Source organism: Myotis nattereri (assembly GCF_964212035.1).
Source record: "Myotis nattereri genome assembly, chromosome: 8".
In the NCBI taxonomy this organism is placed as follows: Eukaryota; Metazoa; Chordata; class Mammalia; order Chiroptera; family Vespertilionidae; genus Myotis; species Myotis nattereri.
This window is the reverse complement of record NC_138083.1, coordinates 68883402-68898075: the sequence shown is the minus strand read 5'-3', so window position 1 is coordinate 68898075 and position 14674 is coordinate 68883402. Positions and strand designations below refer to the sequence as shown.

Genomic DNA, 14674 nt, shown 5'->3' with positions numbered 1-14674 from the left:
GCATTATCCCCCTTTTAGAGAGGAAGAAACCAAGGCCCTTCCAATCCTGTACTCCTGGGAGACTGCAGCACTCTTGAGGGGTCAATGCTGATGACAGCGAAAGCTTTAGGATTTTCTAGGACTTAAACAAATACCCATGATTAGTTGCTTGGTTTGGCTGAAAATTTCAATAGCTGATCTGTCGGCTGAAAGATTTCTGACTCCCTCTCTGCCAGCTTAGGCTCCACAGGCTCAGAAGGCAAACTAAACATGTTATTCACTGTGGATCACGACAAGGCAGTTTCCCACCACATTCATCTTGGCGCTGGAGTAGCGTAAAGATGTTCATGGTGTATCTCAAAGTTCTGGACCTTCTCCGCCCTGTGAAAATGGGTGGCAGGGAGATGGCACACGGGAAGGGGGTAACCTATGATAAACACAGAGAAAGGGGTGTGTGTGTGGAGAGGGGCGGTGACTGGACAGGGAGGGAGGCAGGGGGTGGTTAAGAATAGACAGACACCTGTTCTAGTCCATAATGAATAGTCTGCACACTAACCTTCATCAGACAAATCGTTTTCCATAAAGGTATAGGTCTGTCTTGAGCTGACCTCCCTCTTCCTGAGTTCAGCAACCCCTATTTTTACTACTCACTTGGCACAGTACCGTTTTGTGAGAGCCCAAGCAGACTATAAGATTTAGTACCACGATAGTGAATTATATCCCTCTGTGTGGACTCTTGTGCTTGGCACACTGCTCTTTATGCAGACAGTTTTCAAAAACCTCATTTGACTCAATGGAAATGAGAATAGGATGCTCTGTGGAGAGGAACAGACCTCCGAAAGCCCCAGACAAGACCTCAATAATACTCACTGGGACAAGAGCTTGGTTCCACTTTCCACGAGCCGCGTCAGCACAACAATGCCATCCATGTTGATGAACTCGGTGGCGAAGGTCACGTCGGCAGAGAGCTTGGCCAGCTCCTTCATGGCATCAAGCCGGGTCTCCATGCTGGATGACTGGGTCCTCTCCATCAGCTGGCGTGCGGCCCGGGACTGTGAGAGCAGGAACAAGATATTTGCCATCTGTTCCTTATGGCAGGTGACTGCTCTGTGGATAGCTCTGAGGCCCTTCTGTGAACATTCACGCCTGAGGCAGAACTAGTTTTTTTTCACTGCTTAGAAGCTGTTAAATAAATGTTCACTGGATAAATCGGGGAATTACCAATATGCCCAGACCAATTCTGTAGTATCTGTATCCTTTGTGCACCACTCTGGTCTATGAATTAAAGGAATCCCCACCCAGGGAATACAAGAGATATCTGGTAGATGACAGCCCACTAACTCTAGCAAGTCATAGAGAAACAGATACTGATTCCACATAGGGCAGTTTTCTATTAATTAAAGCCATTAGACAATGGAAGTGGTTGTCTCTTGAAGTAATAAGCTCTTAGTCACTAGACGCAATCAAGGAGAATCTGGACAACCATCTATCAAAGATGCTATAGAAGGGATGCCTGGGTGGAGAATTTAATCTGATGACCCTGAAGATCCCTTTCAATCTGAAAATGGGGGAAGCCTCACATTTTTTTTTAAATTTTCTCTTCAAGTCCACATCATTGTTCCTCAAAGTGATAGTCCTGGGGAAACTTTAAGAATATCAAGGAGCGGGAAGTAACTAATTTCAAAATAGCTTTTTGAAGATGAAGACTGGTGACAAAGCCTCCCAGCGTGGGAACTTTTCCTGGCAGAATGCTTGTCTCCACTCTGCAAGCTACAGCTACAATCCCTGCTCTCGTGTTCACTGATCTTTCCTTTTGCTGAACTTATTAACTTTATAGTCAATGCCTCACAATTTACCGTTTCATCTTTCTCTATTTCTGGTGTGTTCATTTAATGTTCTCAGCTGGAATGGAAGAATCTCAAGAGCAATAATGCTTCTGTAGTCTTTATTGTTTTTTATAGTTGCTAAGCAAGTGACTGAAGCCCAGTCTTCTTGCCGGCCAAAGTGTCAGGCCTGTTCATCTCCCTCCCTTCTGCCTCTCCTCTTTGACTATTATAGATGGCCCTTTAACAGCACACTGCTCTCAATGATACAGAAATCCTTCAAGATCTCCACAGCAGGGAAAACGTCCCCCAGGAGAAAAGGTCACAGGAGAGAACAATTTGAAAAGCACTGGTCTACATCACACTTAGAAACTTCCAACTCCAAATGTTAATTTCCCTCTTGAGACAGCTGTCTGGGCGGCTGCCTCCTGCTCCAGAGAGGTGTGCTCCTGGGAAAGTCAACTGCTCCGTGAGAGAGGTCTGTAAGATGCTTCGTGAGTCTATAAAAGTGATTAACTCCAAGACTGTCATATTAAATTAGCAGAGCTGAGGGGGGAATAACGAAGTCTTTAAGCTGAGTTCAGGAAAAGAGAGGGAAGCAGAAGAATGGGACGGTAAGAATACTGGCCTAGAGTCTAACAGACCTGTAGCATTGTGACAAGTGGCAAGTTAACCTCTCTAAGCTTAGTTTCTTTGTCTGCCAAATGAGGCTGTTAAGAGTGCCCATCTCATTGGGTGTTTGTCAGGATTAAAGGATATAACCTATGCAAAGTATTTAGCAAAATATGGGTGTTCAAGAAATGTTGGCGGTTATTACTTCGAGCCTCCCTTCCTCGCAGACAAACAAGTCTCTCTCTTTGTCAAGAAAACAGGTGCCCTCAATTTTCTGGTGGCCCTTCCGCAAATATACTGTCCTCCTCCTGGGCCGAGCAGCCACGGCACATCCCTCCACCTGGGCTTTGGATTCCTCCTGTTCTGACCCAGGAGGGTCCTGTTCCATTCATTGCCCCCTCTTTTCTGCACTGTCAGCTTCCTCTTGTCCATCTTAAGATTTTCAAGGACACATAAAAAGGTGCAACAATAGTTAACAACTCTGAAGGGTTGGAGGAAGTGGGGAACTGGGTAGATGTGGGAGGGTAGTAGGGGGGAGACCTTTCATTGTATCTTTGTGAAAATTTGATTTTTTAAACACTTGAATGTTTTACCTTTCTAAAGAGCACATCTTTTGCACTCTACCTTTCTGAGTTACTACTGTCTCCACCTATTTCCTTTTATAACCAAGCTTCTTGATAATGTGGTAAACCCGAGGTTCTCACTTTTTCACTTCTTTTTATCAACCCATGACAATCTGGATGTCACCACCAAAACAGTGTGCAGGAAGCTCACCAGTGACTGACTGACGTAACAGGCCAACAGCCAGCCTTTCTGCTCTGTTGACTTTATCCCTCTGCTCCTTGTGGACACCTCCCTCTGTCCTGACACTCTGCTGCCCTCGGCTCCTGAGCCATTTCATGCTCCTGGTTTTCTTCCTGCCCTCTGGTTGCTCCCTTAGTTACCCTTAAAGGCTGCTCTTGCAGAAAACAAGGGTCATCCTGGAGGCTCCCTTTCCTTCCATATCCAGTATGTTACCATGTTCATCCAGTTTGCCTCTAAATATTTTTATGACCATCCTTTCGTCTCCATTGCCATTTGCCTTCAGGGGCTGTTAACATTCCTCATTAGTTTCTTAGAGATTCTGCCTGCCGCCTATCTTCCTTTTCTTGGCCCATCTTCCACCCTATCACTAAAGTGATCTTTCTAAAATATAAATCTAAATGTAATATAACTTCCTGCTCTTTCAGTGTTCCCACCTTCCCTTCTAGACAGAATCCAAACCCATAAGCAGACCATCAGGGACTTCAGTATCTGGCTTCTCACTGATGGCCACAGACCCTAGCCATCCTGCATCCCGCCTTCCCCAGACAAAGTACATCTCTCTGCTTGGGACACTTCATTTTCTTCTTTTTCAGCTATTCTTGCGCAGTCTTCGACATTTGGGCTATGTGTTCCCTTCTCTGGGAAGCCTCAGGTTGAGTCAGGTGGTCCCTTTTCTGAGTTCCTACAACTCCCTAAACAACTTTCCATCAAGACTCTTGAGAAAGGCCATATATTGTATTTGTTGGTTTAATCTCAAGCAGACTGTGAGGGCAAAGACTGATTTGTTAATCTCCACAGTCCTAATTTCTAGAACAGAGTCTGGCCCAGAATAGATACTCATATATGTTTGTTAAATAAATTAATTCCTAAGGAAAGCAGAGTACCTACCGGGGAGATGGCCAGCTGTAAGATTGTCCCATTCTTAATGTCACTGCGAGTCTGGGGAGCAAAGAGAAAAAAGAGTAACTAAAATAAAATATTAAAATTGTACAAGCTGTTGAGTCAATAAGAACTTTCTGTCTTTTCTAAAGGAGTTGGAACAGAGACTCTTCAGTCTGGCCTTCTTCTCCTACTGCTTATTTCTTGGCACAGAACTACTAAGGTCCTCTTCAAGCCCTGGGCTCTCAGGAAGTGAAAGCATGGTGTTCCAGCCAGTAGTGGAGAACAAGGGCTGGCGCACCTTGTTCCAGCCAGGAAGCAGCTCTCCCCAGTGAGTGGAAGCTACCCTGATGTGAGTAAGGTGAACGGCATGGTCTCCTTGGGTGGCGCACTGCAGGGCAAGGCCTATATTGATTTGCTTCTCCCAGTACTGACCTGTTCAGTGATGTAGAGCTGGGGCCCGTCTGCATAACGCAGGGTGTAATACTCCGGGTTTGGCAATGACCACCTGTGTAAGAGAAAAAATAGTACAGCTCATTTGGCTATGCCTCTGGACCTATCTAGAAGCTGCAAATAAATAATTTCAGCAGAGTTGCTCAAGGGATCAGGTGGCATGTTTAAAGGACTGGGACAAAAATTAAAGCTTTAGGTTGAGATGTTGAAAAATAACCTCCTCAAGGTTACAAATAACCTTGTAAGATTGACAGCACAAAAGGAGGTACATACAAGTCATCGTGGACCTCAGGCAGGGCATTCCTGGACTTAAAGAAAAAACTAAAGATTGATAAGAGGTCTAAGGGTCATCCTCATTAGCTATACTTCCTGCGTAAGGCAACGATGCACAAAAGCCCATACTGGGGATCTGACTAACTGGAGACCCTTCAGCAGAAGTCCTGTCAAGACCTGGTAGTACTCCTTTAGTCTCTAGCTTGCCATCATCCAAAACAAGGGAGTTTCAACTTACCCATCACAAACTTCCTTGATGATGGATGCCAGGGGCCGTTTCTGAAAGAAAGAGAGAGGTCCTTCAACCACATCTCCTCATGCCATGGTTCTGACCAGGGGCTGCCAAGCAGGATTAACCTGGGGTCTGAGCATGGACTTCTCCCTTGATAGCTTGGATTGAGAGGCAGTCTCTCTCAAGCCATGGGGACCAAGCTTCCGTAGGGGGGGACAGGCCTCAGCTTCCCTCTGGCTGGTTCTTATTCCTGATACCAGTGGTCCTCATCCCTAAAGACATCCTCTTCCCAGATCCCTCTGTTCGCATCACTGTTTGTCATTTCAGGAGCTTACCTGGTCGATTTCAAGGAGCTGGGCATTAGCACCTGGCCACTCAATGGCCACTTTGACAATATCTGATGGTGGTGGCATTGTTCCCAATGGGCCCTACTTCTCTAAGATGCACACACAGATACGGCTGCCTGGGGAGAAAGAATCAGAAAGAAGGAAAAAGTCAGAGTTTGCTTTCACTTTTCACTCTTGTAAGATATTTTGGAAAACTAGATGACAGACATTGTCCAACGGCCGAACTACTACACATGGAACTACTTAGTTTGAATTTTTCTAGATCACACCACAATCTCTCCTTGGGCTTTTTGTCTCTTTGGATTAAATCAGCAAGTAGAAACAGGACAATCCTGTCTATCAACTGCAGATCAGCCAGTAGGAAGATCTGCCAACGTGGCACTTCAGTTTAAGGGTAAGGAGTGCTCTGTGGCAGAAGAACACATTTACTGCAAATTCCTGTCTTGGGGCCTTGAGAGGGAGAAGCATATGCTGAGATGGGTAAGAACAGACGCCGCCTTCTCCTGCTTGGGCCGTCAGCTGAAGGAGCCAGCCCACTTGTGTTGTGCAGTCAATCCAGGAAATCCCCGCGTCAGCAGGGCCCGGCACATGCTCTCTTGCCCCCTCCCTAGTTATTGCTGCCACTCCTTCCCCCTCAAAGGACACAATGTGGAGCCTCCTCTGTGTGGGAGGGTGCGGAGTTCAGAATATGGGGAAGAGAAAGAAGACAGGAAATGCTCCAGTGTAGGGAGCTGAGGATACCCTCACACAGAGCCCTCTAGAGAAGGACAAGGTTTTGAAGTACCTCTGACCCCTTCCCCCACTTCTCTCCAAAACAAAGGAAAATAAATCATTTTGAACAAGTCTGGAAGATGCGCCCATGTGACTGATATCCTAGGCAACTCTGCTAGCTTAGTGGTATTCCAAGCAGCAGCTAAAGCAGTCTCTCTCCAAGGTCTGACAGAGGGAATTCAATAGACTAATGGATAGTTTCGTGTGTATGTACACTCCTCGCCTACAAGTTCAGGAGAGGCCTTTCTCTTAATGAAAAAGACCTTCCTCCTGCCCCCCAGGTTTAGCCCCTCGCCCGTAATTCACTCTGCATTGATGGAGACCCCCTGCCTCCCCTGGAACGTGCCGCAGAGCTGCTGCTGAGCTGTAGTTCCTGTATGCTGTCCATTTTCCAGCCCAAACACAAAGTTCAGTTCTCCCAACCTTGTGAGCATGGCGAAAGGGTTAAGAATCCCATCCCCTTCAAAGCAGAGGCCTCACAGGAGGGAAGCTTTCATGACCATTTCCTGACTAGGATGGGGGCTTCAGAAGTCAATGGTCACAAATACAAGCATTTCCAGAACATGACAATGTAAAAGAGATGGTTTCAAGGTGCTTTCACTTAGCTGTTGAGTCCTCCCAGCAGCCGTATGAAGTAGGCAGAGTAGAATTATTACCTCCCTATGAAGATGACAAAATGAAGCTCGGGTTAAGTTGCCCGAGTTCTCCCAGCTAATAAGTAGTCAAGGGGACAGAAGTTGGAGCTAACTTTAGCCAGTACTCCCTCCCCCCACCCCAAGCAAGCCTGAATTTCTGTTCACTGCAACTAAATCAAGCCTAAAGGGACTTAAGGAGGCTGGCCTGATGGCCCCTAAAGCTTCTACAACTTTGGCAGCTCCGAGCAGAATTTTTCACGTGTAATTTTTATGTGCCTAGACACACAGCAAACCTCTGAATAGAAACTGGCCCCATGAGATTAACTCGTGGTTGAAATACTCTGCTCCAGTGACATAGCAAAGCAGGGGCGGTACCACAAATATCTGGGTGCTAGGACAGGCATCCTACCCTTATCGGTAAATCTGCCCTAATTAGGACTTAATACATGAATTTGGCAATGTAGCAGGATACAAAATTAACCCCAAGAAATCTGAGGCATTTCTATACACCAATAGTGAACTTTCAGAAAGAGAGATTATAAAAACAATCCCGTTTACCATCGCACCAAAAAAATTAAGCTACCTAGGAATAAACTTAACTAAAGAGGTAAAAGACCTCTACTCAGAAAACTACAGGACGTTGAAAAAAGATATAGAGGAAGACATAAACAGATGGAAGAACATACCATGTTCATGGATTGGTAGAATCAACATCATTAAAATGTCCATACTACCCAAAGCAATCTATAAATTCAACGCACTTCCATTAAAATACCAACGGCATACTTCAGAGATCTAGAATGAACTCTCCAAAAATTCATCTGGAATAAAAAAAGACCCCGAATAGCTGCAGCAATCCTGAAAAAGAACAAAGTAGGTGGGATCTCAATACCAGATATCAAGTTGTATTACAAAGCCACTGTTCTCAAAACTGCCTGGTACTGGCACAAGAATAGGCATATAGATCAATGGAATAGAATAGAGAGCCCAGAAATCGGCCCGAACCAATATGCTCAATTAATATTTGACAAAGGAGGCAAGAACATATAATGGAGCCAAGATAGTCTCTTCAATAAATGGTGTTGGGAAAATTGGACAGATATATGCAAGAAAATGAAACTAGACCACCAACTTACACCATACACAAAAATAAACTCAAAATGGATAAAGGACTTAAATGTACGACAGGAAACCATAAAAATTCTAGAAGAATCCAAAGGCAACAAAATCTCAGACATATGCCGAAGCAATTTCTTCACTGATACAGCTCCTAGGGCACTTGAAACTAAAGAAAAAATGAACAAATGGGACTACATCAAAATAAAAAGCTTCTGCACAGCAAAAGAAACCATCAACAAAACAACGAGAAACCCCACTGCGTGGGAAAACATATTTGCCAATGTCATATCTGATAAGGGCCTAATCTCCAAAATTTATAGGGAACTCATACAACTTAACAAAAGGAAGATAAACAATCCAATAAAAAAATGGGCAAAGGACCTAAATAGACACCTTTCAAAAGAGGACATTCAGAAAGCCAAGAGACATATGAAAACATGCTCAAAGTTGCTAATCATCCGAGAGATGCAAATCAAAACAACAATGAGGTACCATCTCACACCTGTCAGAATGGCTATCATCAACAAATCAACAAACGACAAGTGCTGGAGAGGATGTGGAGAAAAAGGAACACTTGTGCACTGCTGGTGGGAATGCAGACTGGTGCAGCCACTATGGAAGACAGTATGGAGTTTCCTTAAAAAACTGAAAATGGAACTCCCATTTGACCCTGTGATCCCACTTCTAGGAATATATCCCAAGAAACCAGAAACACCAATCAGAAAGGATATATGCACCCCTATGTTCATAGCAGCACAATTCACCATAGCTAAGATCTGGAAACAGCCTAAGTGCCCATCAGTAGATGAATGGATTAGAAAACTGTGGTACATCTACATGATGGAATACTATGCTGCTCTAAAAAGGAAGGAACTCTTACCATTTGCAACGTCATGGATGGAACTGGAGAGCATTATGCTAAGTGAAATAAGCCAGTCAATGAAGGAAAAATACCACATGATCTCACTCATTCATGGATAATAGAGACCATTATAAACTTTTGAACAATAATAGATACAGAGGCAGAGCTGCCTCAAACAGATTGTCAAACTGCAGCGGGAAGGCCGGGGAGGGTTGGGGGGCAGGAGGTAGGGGGGTAAGAGATCAACTAAAGGACTTGTATGCATGCATATAAGCATAACCAATGGACATAAGACACTGGGGGATAGGGGAGGCTAGGGGACTGTCTAGGGCGGGGGGATAAAATGGACACATATGTAATACCCTTTGTAATACTTTAAGCAATAAATAAAAAAAATAAAAAAAGAAAAAAGAAAATTGAGATGTCATTTACATACAATAAAATGCACAGAGCTTCTATATATAGTTCTATTATATGTATTTCTATTATGCATATGTTTCTATAATGTAAGTATATTATATATATAATGGAAATACCCACATCTCTCTAATCTAAAACAAGACTTGGAACATTTTCATTACCCCAGAAAATTCCCTCCATCATTCCAGTCAATCCCCTACCTCCCAGCCTTCTGAGAGACAACTTCTTTCTGACTTCTATCACTTCGCCTGTTTTTGTACTTTATATACACGGAACTGAACAGTATGCCTTCTTAGAACATTTGTTATTTAGTTCATTTTTTCCTTGTTTTGAAAATAAGTAGACAGCATAGGTACAACAGGAAGAGCAGCTTGCTGGGGTGACTTTTCCTGATGAAGTAGCACCTGGCTTTAGAGCCAAGGACTCAGGACCTAGTCCCAGTTCCATCACTAAGCGTCTGGGTGATGTGCACATGTCTCTTTACCCAAGTCTCAGTTTGCTTTCTACTGTGAGATGTGAGTGTTAATCTAAAGCATGTGTAAGATGCCTTCTAAGTCTAAAAGTCCGTGATTCTAAAGTAGAACTTAAAACTTTGAATGCAGATTGCCCATTTCAAAGTCCTTACCGAAAGAAGCTACACCCTTATTTCGATGGTGCTGCTAAGAAACAAATAGTGTTTTGGGGAACTCTTTTCTAGGTACTATTGTTAGAGATAAACAAGCTAAAGCTCATTAATTTATAGTTCCACTTGACTTTGACCCGATATGGCATTTCCTAGATCGACTGTCCCTTTCCTTGTTAAAGTTAGCCCTGAGTGATTCCCAACTGTTCCTAGAATTTATATCCATTTTAAAGCTTGGAGATTTGCAACCACCAAGACTACTCCAGAAGAATTATAGGGGTGCCAGAAGATGAGAGAGAGCAAGATATTGAAAACCTATTTGAAGAAATAATGACAGAAAACTTCCCCCACCTGGTGAAAGAAATGGACTTACAGGTCCAAGAAGCGCGGAGAACCCCAAACAAAAGGAATCCAAAGAGGACCACACCAAGACACATCATAATTAAAATGCCAAGAGCAAAAGACAAAGAGAGAATCTTAAAAACAGCAAGAGAAAGAAACTCAGTTACCTACAAGGGAATACCCATACGACTGTCAGCTGATTTCTCAACAGAAACTTTGCAGGCCAGAAGGGAGTGGCAAGAAATATTCAAAGTGATGAATACCAAGAACCTACAACCAAGATTACTTTATCCAGCAAAGCTATCATTCAGAATTGAAGGTCAGATAAAGTGCTTCACAGATAAGGAAAAGCTAAAGGAGTTCATCACCACCAAACCAGTATTATATGAAATGCTGAAAGGTATCCTTTAAGAAGAGGAAGAGGAAGAAAAAGGTAAAGATACAAATTATGAACAACAAATATGTATCTATCAACAAGTGAATCTAAGAATCAAGTGAATATATAATCTGATGTACAGAATGAACTGGTGATTATAATAGAATCAGGGACATAGAAAGGGAATGGACTGACTATTCTCGGGGGGGAAAGGGGTGGGGGAGATGCAGGAAGAGACTGACAAAAATCGTGCACCTATGGATGAGGACAGTGGGTGGGGAGTGAGGGCGGAGGGTGGGGCGGGAACTTGGAGGAGGGGAGTTTTTGGGGGAAAAAAAGAGGAACAAATGTAATAATCTGAACAATAAAGATTTAATTAAAAGAAAAAAAAAAAGACTACTCCAGAGATACTATAAACCCCCATTCTCAGCAACTCTGCCCTTTCCCACAAAGCCCAGGCAGCCCAGTGTGTTGAATGACCTCTTCCCAACTATGCCATAGCTGATGGCACCACGGTGAACACTCAACTTTAGCTGGACTAGTCCAACTCTTCCTCTTGAACTTACAGACACAGGCTAAAAGGGAGTTGGGTGGCAATGGCCCTGGAACAGAAAGGTCACAGTCAGCTTTAGAAGAGGTATCATGGCAAGCCCAGGCCATTCGTAAGCCAAAGGTACAGAGAAGCAAACCCCAAGAGCCCTGCAGAGGGAGCTGCTCTGCAGAAAGAGCCCAGAAATTTGCAGGCGATTGGAAGCCAGAAACCAGAAGCCACAAAGTCCCCGAAAGAGATGGAAGAGGCCACTGCCTGAGGACTTTTGAGATTCCATGGCTACACCTCCTACGCTTGTGGTACCGGAAATTCCCTTGTACCATGCCAATAACACTTGAAATTAAACTAGCCTGCATTTCTGTTCATTGCAGCGATAGAGCCTAAGACTAAGATTGACGCAAGCTTTGAAGCAACTCTAATAGGGAGGTATGAACAGAACACAGCATAACACGCATAAGATGATGCATCAGGAAGGCCCTAATTAACACTGGCTGAACTAATGAAGAGTAGAAACCACTTAGAGAAGAAGTCTGGTCTGTTTAAAACAGAGCAGTTATATGGTGACTTTATAGCAATCATCTGTACTTCACAGTCATGTGTAGATGCCTCTTTACAGTCGATCGCTCACTCTACAGCATTTTTATAGCTGATGCTCACAAAAACCCTGAAATCACCCCCATTTTATCGGTGAGGCAACTGAAGTTCGGACGAGTTGAGAAACTTGTCTTCCATATGCCTCCACCTCAGAACTGGGTCACAAGGCTAGGTCTTAGGACTTCAAAATTCATTCTCTTCCCTCTATATAAGAATTCCTTTGATGATGACATTAGCTAACAATTACATAGTACTATGGTACTGTTCTAAGGGCTTTGCAAATATGAACTCATTTAACCTACACAGCAACCCCTTGTGGTACATTATTACCCTTATTTACCGATAAAAAAAATGGGAGGCACAGAAAAATTAAGTTCCATTCTCAGTGTCACAGCAAGGAAGTGGTGCAGCCAGAATTTGATCCCAGGCAGACTGGTGTTGTCTGAAAGCCACGTGAACACAGGAACACTGTGATTGGCCCATAGCAAGTGCTCAGGGGAGAATTCTAGTTTGCTGTACTTGAAGCTAGAATACACTGACGCTAAGAGACCCACAAAACAACAACTCACTATTTTAACAGATAATGGTACTCCACCATCTAAACTATTCAGTCCTGCACAATCCAGCCAGATCTCCCTGGTCTAGGTGCTATTTTTATGAGGTAGGTCATGTTCCTTCATTTCTTCTGTACCTTTTCACATTCTCTTCCTTCCTTGACTGTCAAATGAACTCCTATTCAAGCTTCAAAGCCCAGCTCAAATGTCACTTCCTCTTTGTACCATTCTTAGCTTTCCTTACCATTCCTTAGCAAAAACACCTCTCTTTTCACTAGCTCCTCCTCCAGGGCAGGTACACCCCTGTGGTCTCACCAGGCATATAGTTGTGATTCAGTGAGCAGCCGTGTCTGCTTACATCCACCAGCCCTGACTTCAACACCTATGCACTGGCTGGTTCTAAATGGAAAGGGACTGGCATGAATTGTCTTAGTTGCCTGATGTGTCTGCCATGTCTTACAACCTCCCAACTACACAGTATTTCCATTATTTAAAGTTGTTGTTTTTTTGTATCTAACATTAGAGTGGATTTCACTTGAAAACCAGATTTAGTACCCTGACTCTAGTTAAAAGGAAGGGGGAACTATCCCTCTGCTTTTCTCCCTATAGAAACATCGGGAAATAGGAGAATGGAAGTAATAACATTCTCCAGACCATTTTCCCAGGATAAAGGATCTCCTTGTGGGGAGCTCATCCAGCACTTGTTTGCTTACTCTTTTCATTTTCATTTTAGAAAGGAAGTGGAAATTAGGTGGAAGCAATTCAGTAACATTGCAAAATTCTCGGGTTTATAAATAGCCTTACTCCGCCACTCAGCAATTCTATAGAGCTCACTAACAGTCAGGATAAGGGAGCTACAGCTCTACATCCAGGCCCAGAGGGCAGAGAAGGAAAATGCCCCTTCCGATTGATTACATAGCTCTCCATCCCTTGCCCTCCCATCCCCTTGGAACCATTAAGGCTATAAAGATGACATGGAAAACTCAAAATGCCAAAGAACAGGAGCGAGGTACACACTGATTTGAAGAAGATAATTCTATAAGGATTGAAAGCCCAGGTTTTCAAAGGCAACGCTGGGGCAACAAGAGAAAAATAGCAGCATTGGTGTCTCCAATGAAGCATTCTCTCCCTGGCTTCTGGAAGGTGTGCTGATCAAATCAACACCTTGGAGCCTTCCCATCAATCACCTATGCAGTGACTCCTTTGTGGAGCTGGATTCTGACAGGGGGTGGACAGCCCATCTTAAGAAAGGAAGTGAAAGATGATCCTTTCCGATTAGTGAGGAATTCAGAATGAAGAATGCCAGAGGTTTCCAGCTCCCTCCTTCTCCCTCCCCCCTTTCTTTTTAGGGTAGGATTGCCTATTGCTCTTTGTTCTGTTCTGCTTTCAACTCAGTGGGGGAGGCAGGGGTTAAGTTTGGTTTATGTTTCCTGCAGCAGAATAGCCACACCAGGAAGGCAACTAGAGGTCACACCATCATTCTAATCAAGAACACAATCTCAACAGAGGCTGCTCCCTGAGATCTTCTCATCTGAGAAGTGACTCAACTTCCCTTAGTTCTGACCACCAAATGACGCGGAGGCTCTGAGGTAGAGAAGAGGGGAATTCGGGGGGCAGAGATTCATGTTCTGACATTCACTGCTAGAAACGCTGCGAAGGACCATCATACCAAAGGCAGCTGAGATTTCTCCTTTTTGTTGAAATTTGTTGGACACAAGACTTATTCAAACATGTGGTTAAAAACCACTAAATTAGATAGAGCCCAAGTGTGGTGAGGAAGGGTGTGGAAACAGGGTAACTGGGCTTCTTCCGCTTAACACCTACCCTAAGAATCACCTAGGTCTCCTCTTATCCTGCTTAGAAACCTTCTGCCGTGTTCCTGGACTCACATAAGGGAGCTGACACTCCTGAACAGAGCATGCCCTTACTCCAGTTCCTGTGGCTTTCAGACTCTCCCTTGTAGATGCTACATCCCTCACATCAGGCCACTTTGTTCCTTCAAACATCCTCCAAGTCTGGACTTTTGTTGCCTTCACCATGCTCAGCTGATAAACTCCTACTCATTCTTCAAGGCCCAGCTCAGACAATCACTCTCCCAAGTGGATTTCCTAGTCCTGCACCCCGTGCCCTCATCTGCTCTCCTCGTCTTTTAGACATACCTTCACAATCCCAATGACTGTGACTTCCCTATGAGCAGTGTCTGCTCTTGCTACTCTAAGTGTGATCTGCACACTGGCAGCACTGGCCTTGCCTGGGAGCTGCAGGAATACAAATCACCCACTGAGTCAGAATCTGCCTTCAAAAAGGTCCATCCAAGGGGATCATGTATACCTCAAAGTCTGAAAAGCAGCTCTAGACCAGTGGTTCTCAACTCTAGTTGTGCATCAATGCCCACCCCACAGTCATGGAAATACTCTCCCAGGTGAT

At 44.1% G+C, this 14674-nt stretch overlaps 1 protein-coding gene across 4 annotated transcripts in view; it reads right to left on the bottom strand.

Moving 5' to 3' along the window:
* The window catches only part of ELMO2 (engulfment and cell motility 2), a 38486-nt gene that overhangs the window by 19723 nt on the left and 4089 nt on the right, over nucleotides 1–14674 (bottom strand). For 3 of the 4 annotated variants that reach the window (XM_081097478.1, XM_081097477.1, XM_081097479.1), the window contains exons 2-6: nucleotides 5391–5518; nucleotides 5062–5102; nucleotides 4533–4605; nucleotides 4107–4157; nucleotides 850–1031 (exon numbers count right to left, since the gene is read on the bottom strand). In XM_081097478.1, coding sequence (XP_080953604.1) covers nucleotides 850–1031; nucleotides 4107–4157; nucleotides 4533–4605; nucleotides 5062–5102; nucleotides 5391–5468 — 425 coding nt within the window. In that variant the 5' untranslated portion in view covers nucleotides 5469–5518. Of the gene's footprint in view, nucleotides 1–849; nucleotides 1032–4106; nucleotides 4158–4532; nucleotides 4606–5061; nucleotides 5103–5390; nucleotides 5519–14674 lie in introns of those variants that run through there. The other variant, XM_081097480.1, reaches the window with a different exon arrangement.